General features: G+C 38.5%; 1 protein-coding gene across 1 annotated transcript in view; it reads left to right on the top strand.

The window, feature by feature from the left end:
- MAP3K21 (mitogen-activated protein kinase kinase kinase 21) overlaps positions 1-16,799 on the top strand; it is a 58,523-nt gene that overhangs the window by 16,736 nt on the left and 24,988 nt on the right. Inside the window, exons 2-4 of the mRNA XM_003308821.6 lie at positions 1,914-2,094; positions 9,282-9,430; positions 10,330-10,505. Coding sequence (XP_003308869.3) covers positions 1,914-2,094; positions 9,282-9,430; positions 10,330-10,505 — 506 coding nt within the window. The remainder of the gene's footprint in view (positions 1-1,913; positions 2,095-9,281; positions 9,431-10,329; positions 10,506-16,799) is intronic.

Raw genomic sequence — 16,799 nt, 5'->3', positions numbered from 1 at the left:
AAACTGGCTAGCCATATGTAGAAAGCTGAAACTGGATCCCTTCCTTACACCTTATACAAAAATCAATTCAAGATGGATTAAAGACTTAAATGTTAGACCTAAAACCATAAAAACCCTAGAAGAAAACCTAGGCAATACCATTCAGGACATAGGCATGGGCAAGGACTTCATGACCAAAACACCAAAAGCAATGGCAACAAAAGCCAAAATAGACAAATGGGATCTAATTAAACCAAAGAGCTTCTGCACAGCAAAAGAAACTACTATCAGAGTGAACAGACAACCTACAGAATGGGAGAAAAGTTTTGCAATCTACCCATCTGACAAAGGGCTAATATCCAGAGTCTACAAAGAACTTAAACAAATTTACAAGAAAAAAAAAAAAAACCCATCAAAAAGTGGGCAAAGGATATGAACAGATACTTCTCAAAAGAAGACATTTATGCAGCCAACAGACACATGAAAAAATGCTCATCACTACTGGTCATCAGAGAAATGCAAATCAAAACCACAGTGAGATACCATCTCACACCAGTTAGAAGGGCGACCATTAAAAAGTCAGGAAACAACAGATGCTGGAGAGAATGTGGAGAAATAGTAACGGTTTTACACTGTTGGTGGGAGTGTAAACTGGTTCAACCATTGTGGAAGACAGTGTGGCGATTCCTCAAGGATCTAGAATTAGAAATACCATTTGACCCAGCAATCCCATTTCTGGGTATATACCCAAAGGATTATAAATCATGCTACTATAAAGACAAATGCACACGTATGTTTATTGCAACACTATTCACAATAGCAACAACTTGGAACCAACCCAAATGTCCATCAATGATAGACTGGATTAAGAAAGTGTGGTATATATACACCATGGAATACTATGCAGCCGTAAACAAGGATGAGTTCATGTCCTTTGCAGGGACATGGATGAAGATGGAAACCATCATTCTGAGCAAACTATCACAAGGACAGAAAACCAAACACTGCATATTCTCACTCATAGGTGGGAATTGAACCATGAGAACATTTGGACACAGGGTGGGGAACATCACAAACGGGGGCCTGTCATGGGATGGGGGGCAGGGGGATGGATAGCATTAGGAGAAATACCTAATATAAATGACGAGTTAATGGGTGCAGCAAACCAACATGGCACAGGTATACCTATGTATCAAACCTGCACCTTGTGCACATGTACCCTAGAACTCAAAGTATAATAATAATAATAATAATAAAAGCACATTTGTTGTAGTTGCAGAGCTACACAAGAGCTCAGGGACAGATGCTGGCATCAGCTTCACTCCCGGGAGTTCCCCCTGTGCATCCTCTACATTGGCAGGAGGCTGGCATTGAGAAAACCAGCAACTGGATGACCGCTGTGTTTACTTTTTGCTATATTTTGAGCTCCAGTAAAGCAATTATATCTCCTACATTATCTTTATCAGTTAAAGAATCTATAAGCACTTTGCAAATTTAATGTAAGATAATGTTTGATAATAATGAGCTATGGTAATATATAATCTAATTTCAATATTCTCCACTTCAGTAGAAAACATTCTGTACTTAGGTCAGAAAATAATGTATTTTTTCATATCAGGTAAATTTTTACAGACTTCTGATCCTACTTGTGATATCTCAGGAAATGTTTCTTGCTCTTAGAAATCATTTACTTTCTCAGAAAGAGAACTACTCATAAAGAGCATTAAGTTGTGTCTTAAAATAACTTGTAACTTCAGGCACAGATAACCCACTAAAGACTACAATATCTGTGCTGTAAGTAAAATGGTAAAATGCAAGTTTATTCTTGTTTATTCTGCCAACTACAGTGAAGACTGTGTTTTACATGCCATAGAAAAATTGTGACAGAAAAATTAAAAGAATATGCAAATGTCTCACTTTTGATTTTTCTTTAGTTTTGCTACTTGAGAAGATAGAACATGATGACATCTGCAATAAAACTTTGAAGATTACAGATTTTGGGTTGGCGAGGGAATGGCACAGGACGACCAAAATGAGCGCAGCAGGCACCTATGCCTGGATGGCCCCCGAAGTGATCAAGTCTTCCTTGTTTTCTAAGGGAAGCGACATCTGGAGGTGAGCCTTTCCTTTTGCAAACATCGGCAGAAACTGCTTGCTATGCTTTATTTCAGGAAGTCCCAAAGTATTCAGTAATTCTCAGCATAAATAGTTGAGGCCTTTTTGAATGAATTTTTATGGTTTTGATCAAAATAATTGTAATGACAACGGAACAGATAATTTGATGTTTGCATTGTCATATGACTCCATTTCAGAGGAGAACTTTCTAGTTAAATCACAAGTTTAGTTAAAACTGGTTATAATTTGAATTAACACCAAATTCCCAAGATTTTGTAGGATGCGCCAGTAAATTAAAGTGAATTTTCCATGATGCAATCATGGCTCATTGTAGCCTCAACCTCCCAGGCTCAAGTGATCTTCCCTCGTCAGCTTCCTGAGTAGCTAGGACCACAGGTGTGCACTACCATGCCTGGCTAATTTGTGTGTGTGTGTAGAGGAGCGGGGGTTTAGGAGGGAGAGTGTCCACTATGTTTCCCAGGCTGGTCTTGAACTTCTAGGCTCAAGTGATCCACCCACCTCGGCCTCTCAAAGTGCTGGGATTACAGGTATGAGCCACTGCACCCAGCCTGAATTGACATTTTTAACAAACTTTTGATTCCTTGTGACTCACAGGCAATATTAGCATGGAAGGAGTTTAAGAAAAAAATTTAGACCTATCCTTCATTTTATAGATTGCATCATCTAAAGATTAAAGTCTCCTATTTGAAGACTGGGAGCTGCACTCAAATGGATTACCAGGTTATTTTGACTTTCCATTCAGCTTTGTCTCATTAGTAGGATGCTAACAATTACAAAATAACAAAGAAAAATCACACTGTTTAATAGTTATGATGCACCTAGAACTTACTTGCCATTGTTTAGTGCTCATAAAATCCTGTTAATAAAGAAAATGTGGTGCACGTACACCATGGAATACTACACAGCCATGAAAAGAGTGAAATCATGTCCTTTGCAACATGGATGCAGCTGGAGGCCATTATCCTAAGTGAATTAATGCAGGAATAGAAAACCGAATATCACATGTTCTCACTTATAAGTAGGAGCTTAACATTGGGTACTCAGGGATATAACGATGGCAACAGTAGACCCTGGGGACTAAGAGAAGGTGGAGGGAAGGAGGGGGAAAGGGCTGAAAAAGTAACTCTTGGATACTATGCTCAGTACCTGGGTGACAGGATCATTTGTATCCCAAACCTCAACATCACACGACATACCCAGGTAATACACCTGCATGTGTACTCTGTGAATCTGAAATAAAAGTTGAGAAAAAATTTGAAAAAAGGATAGATGTAAAAAAACAAAATAAAATCCTGTGTTAATCATTGAAGTTCCATTTTTTCTGTTTTTAACAGCTTCGTTGAGATATGATTCACATACCATGAAACTGATGCATTTAAATTGTACAGTTTGATGGCATTTTGTATATTAGTAAGTTGTGTGTCCATCATCCCAGTTGATTGTAGAACATTTTCTTTCATGCAGAAAGAAAACCTGTCACCCCTTACCCATTGTCCCCAACTCCCCCTTCCCTCTCAGCCGTAGGCAACCACTCATTTATGTTCTGTATCTTGAGATTTGTTTATTCTGGACATTTTATGTCAGTGGAATCTTAGAATATTCCTTTGTGACTGGCTTCTTTCACTGAGCTTAATGATTTGAGGTTCATCTATGTCAGAGCATGGATCAATACCTCCTTCATTTTTATGGCTTAATCATCGAGTATTACTGTACCACATCTTGTTTACCCATTTATCTCTGGATGGACATTTGGGTTGTTTCCAATTTTTGGCGACTGCAAATAGAACTGATAACAAACATTCCTGAACACATTTTCGTGAGAACGTGTGTTTTCAGTTTCCTTGACTGTATATCTGGGAGTAGTAGTGAGATTGCTTGGCCATATGGTAATTCTGTGTTTAATTCTTTGAAGAAGCATTAGGCCATTTTCCAAAGTGCCTGCACCTTCTTTTTTTTTATTCCCACCAGTAGAGTGTCAGGGTTCCGATTTCTCTCCATCTTCCTTGTCACTTGTCATCTGACCTTTTGATTCGGGCCGTCCTTGTAGGTGTAAAGTGGTATCTCATGGTTAAAATTACAATTTTGGGATTTTGTTATTACTTTTTTTTTTGCTTTTTTTACATAAAAGAAAACTGGAAATGAGAGAGAAAAATACTTCCTAAGAGTCCAGTACTTGTAAGTGCCGGAACCTTTTAAGAACCCAGATCTGCCTGGCTGTCAGATTCATGCTCAACAAAAATTGTTTTTCCTTTTATATCTTTGGAAACACTAGAAGTTAGTCCCTCAAATTCACACATGAAGTCAGTGGCAGAGACCCCTGTCAGTAAAAGTTCCATAAAACTGCCTTCCATTTAAAGCTTATCTTCTGCATTTAAAATTATGATTTAATTGTTCTACTTAAAGCTTCTAAGAAATTTATCAGTTGGATCAGGGTTCTATAGTGTCTTAGGGCCAGTCTGAAATATACAAGTGCTTGAGCCTCACCCTTTGATGAATTAGACTCTTTACTGGTGAAGGCTGAGCGTGTGTGTTTTTATAAACCGTTAAATGTGTTTTCATTGAGTTAATGACTAATTTTAGTAATTTAGTAATTTAATTTAGTAATTTTCTAACCATATGAAAATATGAAATTACATAAGTGACATTGGCTATCTTTTTAAGATATTATACTTCAAGACTCTGAAAACTATTAAAATACATCGTAAATCAATTTTACATTCAAAATAATGTATCTTAAGACTATGAGATCTTATTACAAACTATGCTTTTATTAGAAACTATGTAATTACCAGGTATACGAATGCTGTGCGGTCATGCTCTATAGCAACCTTGTCTATCATAAACATAGGGGAGAATCAAGAAGTAAGCAGAAAAGAAAAAAAGGAAAAGAAAGTTGCTAAAACCAACCAAAATATGGGCCTTTAAGCCCCACACACTCTCTAGAGAAGTCACCTGTCAAAATTGATTTATTTACAAAGTGCGATGATCTGATTTTCATTAAAAGCAGAAGATACCAGCCGGGCATGGTGGCTCATGCCTGTAATCCCAACATTTTGGGAGGCCGAGGTGGGCAGATCACAAGGTCGAGAGATCGAGACCATCCTGGTCAACATGGTGAAACCCCGTCTCTACTAAAAATACAAAAATTAGCTGGGTGTGGTGGTGCACGCCTGTAGTCCCAGCTACTTGGGAGGCTGAGGCCGGAGAATCACTTGAACCCTGGAGGCAGAGGTTGCAGGGAGCCGAGATCATGTCACTGCACTCCAGCCTGATGACAGAGCAAGACTCTGTCTCAAAAAAGAAAAAAAAAAAAGGCGAAAGATGAAATACAGAAATGGTCCTCTGTATTTAATGTGTTTTTCTTTCCATTACCTACTTTTCACCTGACGTTTTTTCCCGTACTAGCTTGGCATCCCTCTCCCCTCTTCTAATTAGCTCAAGTCCCTGATGTAAAAAGGCATAGTGTTTGCATATAGCCTGTGCATATCCTCCCGTGTACTTTAAAGCCTCTCTAGATTACTTATTATTACCTAATACAATGTGAATGTGGTGTAAATGGCTGTCGTTCTGTATTGTTTCTAAAGTTGTATTGTTATTTTTTGTTGTTGTTTTTTTCTGAATATTTTCCACACGTGGTTGCTTGAATCTGCAGATGTGGAGAGCTGACTGTATTATGAAAAAAACTGAGAAACTACTGATCCCTGGCGCTGCTTAGTTGTAGGGTCAAACATTTCTGCATATCTCCGGAACCCATTCATATACAAAAGCACATTGTAGGATATCTGGATGGGCAAGAGCAGGGCAGGTCATCTCTTTGAATTATAGATACCATTGCTGTAAAGTCTCTTTCGATGATATTTCCATAAAAAAAGTTTCATTCAAAAAGCATGGCTTTACCTATGCAGTGCTAGGGATTGGTGAGTTTATATTTCTTGACTTTCTTCTCCTCCCTTCCTTCTAACAGTTACTGTACTACAGAGTAATTGTCTTATGCACTTAGATATTGTTATCTAATTCTTACAGCTCTTATTATCCTGGTTTTGCAGGTTAAGTAGCCGAGGCACAGAGAAGTTAAGAAATTTGCTTAGAGTTGTAAAACTACTAAGAAGCAGATTTTAGGTCCAGGGCTGAGATCCATGACTCCCGACTCACAGCCCTGAGTCATTACAATTCTGAGTTCTCAGGAGAGCGCTTCATTATACTATCTTCTACCTGGTTTAAGAGAACAGAAAAATGTGTACTATACTTTAGAAGTAGTTCCATTGAAAAAGTTACATTTCTTTTCACATTGGTTTTTCATGGGATAAGCCCTCCTCTCTCTGGAAAGATCATCCATCCTAGATTATTCATTTCCTGAAACTTGCAAGAAGCAGAGTTATATTGCTATTTTTTTTGTTTTGTTATTTGTTAATAGGAATTTCTTTGAATTTAGACAATTTTAGTTATTCTATGTAAGTTTTTTTTTTGTTTTTGTTGAATGATCTATGAGTTAAGTTTACTTATTTTTGAAATTATGAAGGTGTCTCCTATAATTAACTATAATATAGATGATTTTTAAGAAAATTATCAAAAGGAAACACATAAGCTTTGGAAAATAATGATTTTAACTTTAGCTAATAGTTACAGCATTGTATAATTTACAAGTAGTATATTAAATATATTATATATTTCCTTTTTGAAATAAGACAATGTTTTGAGATGGTAGAGTGGATCTCACTATTATTTGATAGAAGAGTTCACTGAAGATCAGCTTTAAGGGCCTTGTTAGTGGAGAAATAGCTTGTGAGCAGTAATACCAGCACTTTTGGAGGCCAAGGTAGGTGGATCACAAGGTCAAGAGTTCAAGACCAGCATGGCCAATATGGTGAAACTCCATCTCTACTAAAAATACAAAAATTAGTTGGGTGTGGTGGCGGGTGCCTGTAGTCCCAGCTACTATTCAGGAGGCTGAGGCAGGAGAATCACTTGAACCCAGGAGGTGGCAGAGGTTGCAGTGAGCTGAGATCGCGCCATTGCACTCCAGCCTGGGAGACAGAGCGAGATTCCATCTCAAAAAAAAAAAAAAAAAAAAAAGGTTATGTATAACCAACACTTAAGAAATAATTCAGTGGCTTCTAAATTTCACATTTTAAAAAAAGTTAAAGCTAATAAGGTTTTCAAAGATTAGGAAAGTGAATAGAGCTTCACTAGCTATATTAGTAGAATTTAAAAGGAAACCAAATATGACTGTTCCTTTTAATTAATTTTTATTTTATTTATTTAGTTTTGAAACAGGGTCTTGCTCTGCCACCCATGCTGGACTGCAGTGGTGCAATCACAGCACACTGCAGCCTCATCCACACGGGCCCAAGTGATTTTCCCACCTCAGCCTTCTGAGTAGCTGGGACTATAAGCACCTGCCACTATGGCCAGCTAATTTTTGTATTTTTTTAGAGACGAGTTTTACCATATTGCCCAGGCTGGTCTTGCACTCCTGGGCTCAAGCATTCTGCCCACTTCACCTTCCCCAAATGCTAGAATTACAGGCGTGAACTGCCATGCCCAGCTATTTTTATTTTTTAATTGAAATAATTGTACGTATTTATGGGGTACATAATGATGTTCCAATACATACAATGTGTGGTGATCAGATCAGGGTAATTAGCATATCCTTCATCTCAAACATTTATCATTTGTTTGTGTTGGGAACATCCTCTCTTCTAGTTATCTGAAACTATATGATATATTATTGCTAACTGTAGCCATCCTACAGTGCGTTAAAACAGGGGTACTTATTCCTATTATCTGGCTGTAATTTTGTGTCTTTTTTTTTTTGAGTCTTGCTCTGTCACCCAGGCTGGAGTGCAGTGGCGTGATCTCGGCTCACTGCAACCTCTGCCTCTGAGGTTCAAGTGATTCTCCTGCCTCAACCTCCCGAGTAGTTGGGGCTGCAGGCACGCGCCACCATGCCCGAGTCATTTTTGTATTTTTAGTAGAAACAGGGTTTCACCATGCTGGCCAAGCTGGTCTTGTATTTCTGACCTCAGGTGATCCACCCACCTCAGCCTCCCAAGGTGCTGGGATTACAGGTGTGAGCCACTGTGCCTGGCAATTTTGAGTCTTTTGACAAGACAGTGTTACTTATATGCTTATGTGTTTCAATTTGAAGTCAAGTCAATCATCTGGAGTGACTCTCATTCTTTAAATTTACTTAACAAAAGATATCTGCGTGTACTTTATGTTTTGAAGAAGAATAAGAGAAAACTAAGGTACTGACTTGGATAGCAGAAGAGAATAAATACATACAATGCAGAAGGCTCGTGCCTATGTCCCTGTGTACTAAATTGAATTTGGGGTATCAGTCTGTGGTATGGATGTGGTATGGATATGTAGTGAAATTCGGCTCTTCATGGTAAACATTCATGTAGAAATCCTCTTCTGTGCATTTGCTTGTTCTTGTTTGTGGCTGTATCTGCATCACATGTGATGATGCTTTGGAGAACTCAGGGACTGCAGTTGTGCCTTATTTTTTATTCCCATTTCACCCTGGCTTCCTCCATTACAAAAAAGAGACGTATGTCCTGCCAGCAGGTGTAAGGGGGCCCGCACTGATGTCTTTCTGTTCTTTACTGTTCAGCAATATGGTAGAAACATTAGTAACACATCTAAATATAGAGAGGCAGGAAGATAAACAGTTTCAAAAAACTATTTAAAAATAGTTAATCAACATGATTCCATGTCAGCCCTGTGGCATGCACCATGAGATCTCTGTGGGGCTGTGCTCTTCGGTGTCCTAATAATCCTCAAGAGGTTTTATTTAAGTGTGGGAAAAATGAGATAGAAAGAGAAACAGAAAACAGCCACATTACTCCTAAAGTGTGACCTGGTTCTGGACCCTGTTTAATTCAATTGTGTACTACTCTTACACTTTCCTATTCATGAAGTAGTTTTAATTCCTAGAATGAATGCATACTGGATTTCTGGGATGGAATGTATTTACATGTGTTTGAATTGTTGATGGGAAGAATCCACCTCCCACCTTGGGATGTCAGCCATTTAGGGGCTTTTCTGGAAAAGAGTGTCCTATTAGGAATGGATGAAGGTACTGAAGGGTTTATCTCACTAAGTGTGTCGTAAGGAAAAGACACTGTTTACCCCATTGAACATATGAAATCCTTGCTTTCTAGCTATGGAGTGCTGCTGTGGGAACTGCTCACGGGAGAAGTCCCCTATCGGGGCATTGATGGCCTCGCCGTGGCTTATGGGGTAGCAGTCAATAAACTCACTTTGCCCATTCCATCCACCTGCCCTGAGCCGTTTGCCAAGCTCATGAAAGGTATTTTGTGTGTGTGTGTGTGTCTTTGTGGGGGCAAGAATTTCTCATTAGAATATCATTTTTTAAAAAACAGAAAAAGCATTTTCTGTGACTCTAATTTCCAAGTACTTTTAAGTAACCCTGGTATTTTAAGAATTGGAAACCTAGTCTTTGATCTGGAATGTCTGGTAAAGTTTTGAAGAACTAAGTAGCTTACCTACAATCCAGTTTTATCAGTGACTTATTTATGTATAAAATTCAACTGAAAAGTAGTAACATTTTCACTAGGTACATGAGTAGAGTTCAAATACAGTATTGAATTGGCTCCAAATCTGCTATTTTAAATTTGAATTAGTGATCAGAAATGCCTTATGGTCTTAACAGGCGTGATTTTGCCAGGATCATGTCTATTTTATCCTTATCTTTAAAAATGGTTAACTAACTCTTTTTGTAAGCCACAAGTTGCCTTCCTTCATTGTTAGGCTATTTTTGATTTTTAGAACTTCTCATGTGGATATAACATTTTAGAGGCTTTGTTTGAGTTACATGACTCCATATCAGTAAATCGTCTGGTTATGGTGGCTTAACCCCCTGAAACATGGTATCCATAGTAAAGCATGGGAAGCACACATCCATTTATTAAATGCGGTATAATATAGACAGCAACAGCCTTCTCTAATAGTCATTATTATGCATGCCTGTGACATGGACACTATGTAAAATAAACTATTCGAACTATTACCAATGGATTCTTAAAATCTTCAGGAGCAGATACTATAAATGGAAGCTTCCAGTTTGGAATGACAAATGTTAAGTTGAAATACACTTCAGTGTAAAACATTTCTTAGCAACTCTGATGTCTTGGGGATAATCTGAACTGCGTTGAGAGATGGTATTAATGTGATTTTTATTTATTTTAGAATGCTGGCAACAAGACCCTCATATTCGTCCATCGTTTGCCTTAATTCTCGAACAGTTGACTGCTATTGAAGGGGCAGTGATGACTGAGATGCCTCAAGAATCTTTTCATTCCATGCAAGATGACTGGAAACTAGAAATTCAACAAATGTTTGATGAGTTGAGAACAAAGGAAAAGGTGAGAGAAATTTTTAAATAGCATAATGTACTCAAATTTATGAAAACTATGGAAAATATGAGGCAAGAAGCACTGTTAGCATTATTCAAAAATATCTTTAGATATCAATATTTGTTGATTCTCACCTTCTTTCAGGTTAAAAATAAAACAAAAATAAAACAGAAGGGTACTCAATATGTATAATTGGGGAAAATACCCTTTTATTAGAGGAATTTTCAAAGTAAAAAAGAGAGAGAGAGCAAATAGCATAATAGACACTTTGTATGCATTAATCAGCTTCATTTATTGTCATTATTTTATCATTTTATTTGTCTCCCTTCCCCATTATCTCTTGGCATGCTGGCATAGAAATTAATACAAAGTATGTCATAGGCATTCCCCGAAATACAGAATGTTTTCTTAAAAATGCGATTTAAGAACGTGTCTGTTGGAGATTGTTTTGAGTTTCAGTGTTATGCCATTTTTCTTACTACATGCTGGGACAGTGCCAGAGTCCTAGAACTCAGAGATGGATATGGTGTTTGTACCCTTGAATGATTCTTTGAATGCCAGGCTAGTGATTTGGACCTTGTTGACAAGTTTTTAAAAGGGGCTGCATATAATCTCTTGAAGCCAGACATTGAAGCAGAAGCTCCCCCGACTCCCCCTGTGCCTTCCCTCCTTCTTTCCCTTATTTGTGATAATGGGATCACTGTTCTCCCAGGTACCCAGTCTCAAGGGTCTTTTTGCAGTGTTCCTGTGGTCTTCTGTGTGACAAAGACCATCAGTGGCAATTTTCTGCCCTAATCCCTGCCAACCTCACTCATCACCAGCATGGCTGCTGGACCATCCTTACTGGGCACTCTCTGTGCAGCCTTGCTTCCCTCATCTGTCCCCTTCTCCTTCTAAAATGCAAATCTGATCAGCCTTGCTTCCATTGCCCACTTTTTTGCCATGTTCACTCCCTTTCTCCTCATATATTTTGCCTTACATCTCCACCGCCTCTGTCCCCAGCCATACTGAATTTCTTCCAGTCCCCATGATGTCATGCTCCTGACCTGTAACCTTGGCACATGTTCTTTCCTCTGCTGAGGATCCTGTTTCCTCCCTAGCTTCTGTGCCCACTTCATGAATGGTGGCCCCTCCGTTCTCAGTCCCTGATAGCTCCCTCCCCTACTCTACTCCATCGGGTAAACTGTGGGTGATCAGAGTGTCTTGTGCTTCTCTTATCATGGCATAAGTCATACTGTATTAATACTTGCTGACGTAATTGTTCTTGATCTGTCCTTTCTGCTAGATAATAAGTTCATGAACTATGCTTTTACATTCTTCTTCATTTGCATACACAGCATTGAACATGGGACTCAGCACATGGCAGGCATTAATGAACCTAAGTACAGTTTGTTAATATATGCCTGATGTCTATTTTAATAATTGAGATAGTGGCCATTATCATTATTACTGTTTTAATGAGCAATTATTATTATTGAAAGTGAACAATTAATTTTAAAGTATATACATATTATGATTCCTGTTATGAATCTTACGCTGTAATAGAGGCATATGACTCAGCTGTTCCACTTCCGCTTACAGATTCTTCAGAAACTCACACATGTGCCCAAGGAAACGTGCTTAAAGTTGTTCACTTAGGCATCATTTGTAGTAGTGCAAAGCTTAAAACAACCTGAATATCCATTAACAGGAGAATAGATGCCTAAACTATTGTATTCTTATGCAATGTGAAAATGTATAGTTCAGTAAGTCCTCACTCAATGTTGTGGATAGGCTCTTGGAAACTGACTATAAATGAAATTATGTGTAATGAAACCAATTTTACTATAGGCTGACTGATAGAAACAGTTAAGTTCCCACGGCATATTTCTGGTTGCAAACACATCTCCAAACTTTGAAATAAAGACCAAAGCCCTTCTAATATTAAACATTGAAACAAATGTGAGCTATACATAACATTTAAGAAAGACTAATGGCCGGGCGTGGTGGCTCACGCCTGTAATCCCAGTGCTTTGGGAGGTCGGGGCAGGTGGATCACCTGAGGTCAGGAGTTTGAGACCAGCCTTCTTCTAATCAACTTCTTCTAAAGACATTTTTTAAAGTAGACATAACCATCATTCTCAGCAAACTATTGCAAGGACAAAAAACCAAACACTGCATGTTCTCACTCATAGGTGGGAATTGAACAATGAGAACGCTTGGACACAGGAAGGGGAACATTACACACCAGGGCCTGTCATGGAGTCAGGAGAGGAGGGAGGGATAGCATTAGGAGATATACCTAATGTAAATGACCAGTTAATGGGTGCAGCACACCAACGTGGTGCATGTATACATATGTAAGAAACCTGCACGTTGTGCACATGTACCCTAGAACTTAAAGTATAATAAAAAAAAGTAAAAAATAAAAATAAAAATAAAAAAATAAAGTAGACATACAGGTAATTCACTCTGTCCCTTAGATTTTTCAGTATTTGGTTACATTGAAAAATGCACAACAGGTAAATGCAACATAAGACCATGACACCACTAATGAGTACTTAGAGTTCATCAAGGAGAAGCACCAATCCCATCTGCCCTGTTCTGCTCAAACCCATGGAGTTGCGTCTGACTGCGAGCATCATGTCTTAAGGAGCCTCCCGGCATGCATGGGAGAGGATGGGGGAGCCTGGGAGTCCAAGAACAGGAAGAACACACAGCAAACAAGGGGGTGGGGACTGCTGGGGCTGCCCATGCGTGGGGAGGACTTTCAAGTAGGGAGAGAAGAAACCAGTTGCTTGTTATTCCAGAGTTACGCAGTAGGACTTTTGGGTGAATGCTGCAGGGATGGCAATCTGGTCTCCAAGTCAACGACTTGCTAGCCCTTGGAGCTGGCTTACAGAGAAATAGACTGCTTGGGTGACTGCCTGTTTCCTTCTCCAGGACAAGACTGAATGGGAAGTCTTTATGGGATTCTGAAAAATATGATAGACCTCCCTCAACCCCCACCAGGAACTCTGAGCCAGACAGCCCTGTTGGCATTCGGGCTCTTGTGCCTGATGGGTTTTTTTTTTTTTTTTTTTTTATACTTTAAGTTCTAGGTGTGCCTGATGGTTTTGAGGCCTCTGACTTTGTTACTCTGTACCTCCTCATCGGAGCCATCACTGTAACCCTGTGTCCCTCAGGGCTGGAGCGGGGCTTAAGTGAGTCCTGTATGCAAAGCAGCCAGAGCCCTGCCTCTTAGTATGTGCTAAATTAAGCGTTAGTCTCAGGAAAAAAAAAAGAAAGTGGTGACCTTTCACAGAAGCTGAGTTTCCCTAGCCCAGGCGTTCTTGGAAAACTGGCTGGAGCACCACTGACTGGAATAGGTTTGACATCCTGCAGTTCTTTGAAGCATTACTACCAGTGATATCATTGACATGTTTCTTGGAAACTTTTATGCACTTTGTTGACTTAAAATGATACAGGAAAGACTCTAATTTGTTGTTTCTGTTTTTTTTTTTTTTAACACTTCCCCAAATTGTTTTCAGGAATTCTAAAATTAGGTGTTTAATTACAAAAATGAAAAAGATTTTGAAGAGCAGGAAAAGTGTTTGAGAAAGAAATAAAGCTTCAAATCATAGAATCTAAAATTTGGAAATGATGTTACTCACAATTAGTTACTGGCTGGGTGTGATGGCTCGCAGCTGTAGTCCCAGCACTTTGTTGGGGTCCGAGGTGAGAGGATTGCTCGAGCCTGGTAAGTTGAGGCTGCAGTGAGCTATGACTAAACTGCTGCACTCCAGCCTGGGCGACAGAGCAAGACCCTGTCTCAAAAAAAAAAAAAAAAATTATTATTGTTATTATCTGGAGACAGAGTCTCACTCTGTTACCCAGGTTGCAGTGCAGTGGTGCGGTCTTGGCTCACTGCAACCTCCACCTCCCGGGTTCAAGTGATTCTCCTGCCTCAGCCTCCCGAGTAGCTGGGATTACAGGTGCCCACCACCACACCCAGCTAATTTTTTTTGTATTTTTAGTAGAGACGGGGTTTCACCATGTTGGCCAGGCTGGTCTCAAACTCCAGATCTCAGATAATCCTCCCACACTGGCCTCCCAAAATGCTGGGATTACAGGCATGAGCCACCAGGCCCGGCCTTATTTTAACGTATTTTAATTATTGACAACTATTTATAAAACTGGAAGATATAGGCATCTCCAGTGAGTTCATAATTATATGTTGTATTAAAATAAAAGCATGCTTCAAGGGTGGATGTCAGCTCTTTCTCTACTTTGCGATTTGTAGTAATTTATTTTTTGGTTGATTTTTGAGCTACCATGTAGTAGTGTCTATTTTTACTTTGTGTTTTATTTTTGTGCATTGTTCCTTGAAATACAGCGTTTATGGTACCCTGTAAGCCTTTGGATTTACAATTAAAGAATATATAATACTTTTTTTTGGCTTTGAAGTTTCCAGCTGCATCTTTTTTGATGAAGTAAAAAGCATAGTGTACGTGCCCTATCTCCCTTTCTTGTCCACAGATTGCTTAAGGTAGGAGGCATCAGACTTGGAATTAATGGTGAGTAACTTGGCTGTGGTCTGTGTTATTCAGTAAGCCATAGCCTCCGTAGATACTGGGTCCTCCCTAAACTCCTGGCTCCTTATCTCTGTGTGTCTGTATTTGTGCATTTTGTGCATGCACCTGTCTGTGACCCCCCACACACAGGCATGCCACCGTTAATGATTAACAGCCACTGCCAGGAATCTGGATTTGCCATTACCAGAGTGGCCTGTGCCAAGCAATTCAACAAATATTACTGCTAGTAATCTCATCAACCGAAAGAATGTTTTTGTGCTTCATACTTTCGAAGTATTCAAAGGGTTCTAATACCCCAGTTTTAAAATTTACTTTTGAATGTGTTCAAATTTATTCAGAAGGAAGATTACTTTTGCTGCTTTCTCTTCAATCTTATTTTTTTCTCTTCTGAAGTCTTAGGCAAGTGATTTTTTGTTTATTATTCACAAATTTGTTCACAGGGATTCATGATTTAGCTTGGGACCTGGAATTAAAAATGTTTTTTTATTCAATTACTATCGTAGCAACACACAACCTACTTGGATTTGCTGTTCTGATCGCTTTCTCATGCCATCTCATTTAACAATAGCTAATTGGATTGATATCAACATCACTGAAAAGTAATATCTCAACAAAAAGTTTTAATGAGTTAGAAATTGAAAGGTGACTGGAAATTATCCTCTGCCTCCAAATACACTATAGTAAAATGTCCAATTTGGACAAACTAGTTGAACAAAAGTCACTAGTTAAAAAATGGATTACAGATTTTTTAACATGTAACATTTTCCCCTTTTTTTCAAGTAGTAAATAATAATTTATATCTGACACGGTGTAATGAAGAAACACCCACCTGGTCTATAAATAAAAACCAACTGATAGGCATGTTAGCTGAAGTGATTTAAACATCATTTGGTCTAAAATAAATCATTTCTCCTGCAGTTTTTCTTGTGAAATTTGTTTAAAGAAATAAATTTAAAGAAAGTTTCAAAACTGAATTTCAGTCCACTTTGGTTAGAATCACCCCAAATTCATAATCAGTTTGACCTGAATAAATACATTTCTTTATTATTAGCACTCCCTAGTCTCTTCGTGATATTGTCCCATTTATCTTTGGGAGGATGGTCTTCCATATTTATTTTCTTTACGATAATTGTACTGATAGGCTCAGATTACTCTTTGAGTCCGTCTGTAAAAAGTCCAAGTATTAGTAGATTTGAATTGCATTCTAGTCCCTTGGTTTGGGTCTAGTTTCTTCCAGGAGCCCCAATCTTACTGTGTTTTTTCATGGATCAGCATTGTTGAGGTGGGCCTATTTAAAGTGTGGCCTGTTTATATAAAGTAGGAAATGTTTGCACAGTACTCATAGCTCTCAAAGCTCACAGCCCAACGCTCCACCTGAGAAGGCATCTGCAGTTTCTAACAAAGATTGTGGTATTAGGGTATTCTGAGATTAAGTTTATCTGGAACAGTGTAAATAAAAGCTTGCAGATGCGTTGATTTTTATGTGAGTGCTTGATTTCTTAGCAGAGTAATTTAGAATAGAAAGTAGTTCAGCACTGCAAAGAATATTTATGTCTCTGGTAAAGAACAGAACACTTTATGGAAATGAAATAAAAATGGGGATATAATTTTAAAACTTTGTAGAGTCCTCAGTTTTACTGTTTAATAATTTTTCCTAATAGGAATAAAAGTATTTTTAATTCTTAGATTTTCTCTTCCTTAGAAGTTCAGTACTTCAAAAACCAAAACCAAGATGAGGTCTAACTTTAAT

This window comes from Pan troglodytes, chromosome 1, assembly GCF_028858775.2.
Source record: "Pan troglodytes isolate AG18354 chromosome 1, NHGRI_mPanTro3-v2.0_pri, whole genome shotgun sequence".
NCBI classification, from domain to species: Eukaryota; Metazoa; Chordata; class Mammalia; order Primates; family Hominidae; genus Pan; species Pan troglodytes.
This window is presented reverse-complemented; position numbering and strand designations above follow the sequence as displayed.